The sequence below is a fragment of the Osmia lignaria genome, chromosome 13 (assembly GCF_051020975.1).
Source record: "Osmia lignaria lignaria isolate PbOS001 chromosome 13, iyOsmLign1, whole genome shotgun sequence".
In the NCBI taxonomy this organism is placed as follows: Eukaryota; Metazoa; Arthropoda; class Insecta; order Hymenoptera; family Megachilidae; genus Osmia; species Osmia lignaria.
The window spans coordinates 415,382-421,076 of NC_135044.1; the positions used below are offsets into that span (position 1 = coordinate 415,382).

The 5,695-nt window shown below is 31.1% G+C and overlaps 1 protein-coding gene across 2 annotated transcripts; it reads right to left on the reverse strand.

Moving 5' to 3' along the window:
* Positions 1-99: 99 nt before the first annotated feature.
* Positions 100-4,760, reverse strand: LOC117610196 (solute carrier family 53 member 1). 2 transcript variants are annotated; one of them, XM_034337279.2, is made up of 10 exons: positions 4,349-4,760; positions 4,089-4,180; positions 3,836-3,989; positions 3,516-3,760; positions 3,000-3,261; positions 2,560-2,927; positions 2,137-2,479; positions 1,900-2,069; positions 1,691-1,824; positions 100-1,604 (listed from the first exon to the last, which is right to left on the reverse strand). In XM_034337279.2, the coding sequence occupies exons 2-10, from the start codon at positions 4,155-4,157 to the stop codon at positions 1,343-1,345; spliced, it is 2,007 nt and encodes a 668-aa protein (XP_034193170.1). In that variant the 5' UTR covers positions 4,158-4,180; positions 4,349-4,760; the 3' UTR covers positions 100-1,342. The 2 variants fall into 2 exon arrangements, with proteins under 2 accessions (XP_034193170.1, XP_034193167.1); XM_034337276.2 differs by having other exon boundaries at positions 4,089-4,183; positions 4,349-4,759.
* Between the last annotated feature and the right edge of the window lie 935 nt (positions 4,761-5,695).

Sequence of the window (5,695 nt, forward strand, 5' to 3'; positions counted from 1 at the left end):
TGTCTGACAATGAGATACAATATACTCACTTTAATGCTTAATATTTTATTAACGAAATATATACAAGCTGAATTTGTTAAAACTACTTATAATTACGTATAATCACATGTAGTACATATTGCCCATATTTCAAGTAAGATATATAATTGGTATGTACATTATATACAAAATACAAAAATATTGAACATTTTGCAATACGAATAATTCTTGTTCATGATAATAGCCATTACTATTTCTATAACAAAGCATATAAAAACCCGTGTAAAACTATCACAATTATTGGAATTTAACATTTAATGCATTTATACATTAATGTCATAATGAACATTTTTATAATTGATTAAGTAAATTAGTAACATAGTGAATAAAATCAAAGTACTGATATCTAATTATTTTTTCTGCAAATTATAGAATATCTTTTAAAGTGTCTTTCATGCAAAATGTATAAAAAAAATAAGTTGATTAAAATTTATTTATTTATGCTTTTAATGTCAAATGCAGAACATAATTTCATATATCGCTACCATTAACACTATATATCGACATTTCTTGAATTCTCCAATATTGATTACCTACTTTTGTTAAAAATACTACGATGCAGCGTTATTAAGTACTTGGTATCAAATTTAAATACAAGATCTAGTTCATCCTTGAAAAATGTTCCTAAACAAAAGACAGTACTATACATATAAACACTGTTTTACATTCACTATGTTCATTAATTCAGATTCCTTTATAACTAAGTTTCAAGTTAAATGGTATTATCATGAGAATCCCCGTTTCTACAATGTACAGTTATACATATATACAATTTCCTATGCCACGTTATATGTTTGGGATTTTCACTTCAGGCATTTGCTATTCAAAATTGAAGACTATAATACTTGACAAGTACACACGTTATTAACATATAACATTTACTACTTATAGATAAATACCTGTTTTCCTCTAAAAGTGTTTGTTAATTTAATGCTAATTACCTGTAAGAATTACAAAAATAATGTAAAAATTGTTCAATATCTAACTTAATATATATTCCTTAAAGGTATCTTTTAAACTACATTATTAGCAATAGGTCATGCATTAAGTGCCAGAATACTTTTAAATGGAAGACGCTGTAGCTTAATTACTGTGGCATTAAATTATTAAACTCAATCTAAGGACAACATACAAGGCACTTGTAATAATTTTAAATTAAGTCTTCAATTTTGATAAATTCGAAAACCTAAAATTCGATGCATTTTCATTGTAAGTAGTTAGAAATTCTTACAAAAGTAATCATGAATTTGTAACAGTATTCCTTGAAATTGGATTTTCCTGCGATAAATCCATTTAAAGGATTTCAACTAGCATTAGATATATCAATATCAATAGTTTCTTCTTTGAGCAATGCTCGCTTGTCCTCTTTGGTGTTAGTTTGTCGTTTACCACCCATTTTACGTTTGCCTCTATTAAGTACACCGTTTTCTTCATCCATCATACGTAAAATCTGTGTTTGATCGGAACTTTCAATCGGCGCTATAGATATATCACGAACAGCACGAAATTTACCACAATTGTTTAAATGTTCGTTTTCTAAACGGAAAAAATTCCAAACAAATCGCCTTAAAATAAACATACAATTATATTAGTCAATTGTTAATGAAGTAATAGAATCTAATTGTAAGTAATAAAATAAATGATGAATTACCTAAACACTTCAAGGGGTGCTACTACGGACGTCATTAAGTCGCTGGATACGTAACCGCATTCAACGAGAACAAAACTAGCAATCCATGAAAATCTTAAAATAAAATCTTCGATTATAGCGAAATAATAGAATCCCTAGAAAAAGACGAAGAAAAAATCAGTTGGAATAAATATCACAAAATACATAGAGTATGTAATAATTTTACATACCGCTGCTGAATACACAACTTCTTCACGTAAAAATTTATTTTCGCCAGCATTGCTATCTAAAAGACCCCAATCCATCTTTAGATCCCAAGTTAAGGAATATACAGAATTGACGAAACAACTAATCATCCAAAACCACAACCATGGATTCTCCCACCGAGTTTGATATTCCACTGAAATGAACGTATTGCATATGTATATTTTGTTACAACTATTGGAAAAAGTTATCTATGAACCTACCAGTACGATAGGCGCACATAGTATTAGATATAACAACGAGGAATGTTGTTGCATATTTCCCAGCATTGGCTAAATGTGGGAATGCTTCTTTGGAGTCTCGGTAACGTCGAATGCATTGCGCAAAACGAAACCACGCTGGTAGACAATTAACTATAGGCCTAATTATTAAGGAACCAGTCATACATTGCGTGGTATCGCTTGCTTCCAACCAATTCCCATTAGTAACGTAAAAACATGTCAAAAAATGAAAGTCTAGCAATGCTGTGGCCATGCTGTTCAACTGATCTGCTAACCAGAAATCAGCAAAAGTCACATATGCGAATGGTGATATTAAAACTCGTCCCTGAAGAAAACGACAATAAGAGTATGAACTTTATTTAATGATTCTATTTTGATATCACTCTTCGTGGTGGTTATACTTACAATAACTTTTAACAACCAAAATCGTGCCTCGTGACGGAACATTTTTAATGGATTTAGTAGAAATGCCAACATGATACAGACTAAAACTAACGGATTTACAAACGGTGGAATGCTTAAACTAGCGCTGTATAAAAAGCTCAATAAACTTAGAGTCCATATCACTCCAAGAACAGCAGCTAATTCCATAAGATGTTGTTCGGATAGATGATTTCGTGGATCCAATTCAAATATAAGTACATGATTTACACCCGATGATCTCCATCCATAAACATTCACCCCGATAAGGAATAAAAGTTGTACAATAAGTAAAGGTCCGCGATATAATCTAAATGCAATTTTTAAGTTTTCTCCACCATCGTGAAAAATTGCTGAAAATAAAATATACGAAGAAAGAATAAATAAATCAGAATTAACATTATTATATAAATTCGTGTTCTTACCTGAGAGTATCACTGCTACGAACAGGACAATGAAACTACCGGAAAATAAACCAACTTTAAAAGTTGTCCATGGACTCTGATGCTCGCCTAAAGGTGGTACGCGTAAACGTTTCATAGCCCGTTGTCTGTCTCCACCTTCTAAATCGTTTGTTACCGTAGCTTCCGTCTCTTGTATAAGCCTGTCTATGTCTTTTGATGTATAAAAATGTGCTGTTTCTACGCATTCTACCCTCCATTTTGAGCCGGTGTCTACTGACAATAACTGAAATTAAAAATAAAAATAGTATTTAATAACTTGTATTATAGCAGATACAAGTTACTACACTTAAGAGCAGTGCTAGTTGTTTTTTTTTTTTTTACTTGTGCACGATAGGATAAGGAACTTTAAAAGATAAGTGTTAGATCTTTCCATAATTTTTCATTATTGTTTAAATGAACCTGAAAACCTAGAGAAATACGAAATATTAAGCATGGATTTATGCGAACGTTAATGAACATAATCTTATTGTTATATACCTTATCGTGCTTCTTAAGAATTTTCCGAAAACCGGTGTAATTAAGATTTTGATAGTTTTGTAGAAGTATAAGGGACAAATAGAATTCTGAAAATGCAAGCTTCAATTCCCTCAATTTCCTTGTTGGCAAGTGGGCTTTAACTGTTGCTTTCCCTTTATGTTTTCCTCCACCGTGTTGCAATTCTAATGCAATTTTCAATTCACTTTGTAGAGCTGCATATTTACGTGTTGCTTCTGCCAACTTTTCTATACAAAACAATAATCATACTTATTGCCATATCGATAGTTAAGTTTTATATAATCCCAACAAAGCTTTCCTACCAGAGTAAAAAGTATTAATTTTCTTTAATTCACGATCGCAAAATGTAAAAAATACTTCATCAAATGAGGCAAAGTGACGAGATATCACTTCAGGTTCAACACTTTCAACTGAAGGTGCTTCTTCTATAGCAGTGTATAACATTGCCTTCATTTCCTATTAATTCAAAAAAAGATTGCTTTAGTAACTATGCTACTGAGAATAGATTAAGCACATTTCCTTTACTAAAATTCTTGTTACTAAATATTACTTTACCTCATAGCTAATATATTGTTTACGCCATTCAGGTGTAATATGGGCAGACAAGTGCTCGGCAAACTTCATTTTCTTTTGCTTAATATAAAAACCTGCTATAAAAGGAAATTTTAAACATTTATTTAATACAATTGTATAATATACATATGTATTAATGATTAATAAATAAAATAAAAGCGACATCGAATTTACAATATAAGAATAAATTATAACAAAGAAAAGATGAACAATACTATTAAATATTTCATTTTTTCGCTTACCTTTAACAAATGAAACCAGAAAACAGGTTAAACGCGATGCATATAACGTTTTCAGAACCTTTGTCGGCAACGCTAATTCAATATTTTCTCAATTCGTTTACGTCGCTATAAATATCCAATATCATTTTAAATACAACGTATTACTTTTCATTTTCGATGTGTCTTTCATTATCAAATTTTACGTCGATTTTAACATCGTTACACCTCTTATACACGGTGTACAAATATTGAATAACTATTTATAACAAGTAGTTTTCTCTACTCGTTAATCAGAGCTTTTATAGAGAGACAGATATCTTTTGCTTTTTGCTAAGCCAAACAAGAATGCACACGATTAAATTGCCTAACACACATCGTTTGAGGATCTGTTTGAGTTAGATAAAACACTTATGTACTATATATGTATGTATTTAAGTACATACATTACATACATATATGTATATATACTATATATAATCCTGTCAGTTCTAGCTTTAAATTTCAGGCATTTTATATTTCAATGCATAATAATCTATGATTTGTCAATTAATTTTATTAATCTAAAATGATATTCCTTTGAATAGATATTCTGTCTTTGTTATAAATATTAGTTATTTTTCATCTGTTCAAACACTATATCAAAGATAATAGACTAATAAATAATAGTATAAATTCCAGTTCATTGATTCATCGTTTCGAATAATAGTTATTTCTCATTAGCATATTTTTTTTTTTTTGAAAACTTCACCGACCTAAGTCAAAGGCTTAACTTGACCTTGTTCTGCCCCCTGTGGCTCGGGGGGATTAGAATACGGCCACGGTAACCCCTGCCTGTCGTAAGAGGCGACTAAAAGGGGGATGTAAAGGAGCGAGTAAGGCAGTATGATGTAAAAGTAATGCAAAAGTGTGAGAAAGGAAATGTAACTGGCAAGGCGAAAAATGTAATGCGAGAAAAGGAATAATGTAATGTGAAAAAGGCTCATAGCCGCGTGTGGACGCTAATTTTCGGTGGACAGAAAGGGGCCGTTTGTTCCTAGATCATGCCTTGTTCTGGTGATTTAATTGAGGATATAGTGCCAGTCCTGATAGTTCCAGTAATCGTCTCCAACATGGCCAGTATGAAATTAAGACACGCGGCTTTGAGTTCTCCAAAACAACTTTATAAGTTTTTGCTACGAGAATGTGAAAGACTGCCGAAAGATGCCCGACAATTTTATAAACATTCGGTTAAACAGGTATACAGGTTTTAAAACATTAAACGCTAATAGAAAATAATAAAATCGTGCAATTATCGGAAAATCTGGTATGCGCTTAATTTGCTTTGATAATTTCACGATATTATTGACATTGACATCTTTCATTTATAGA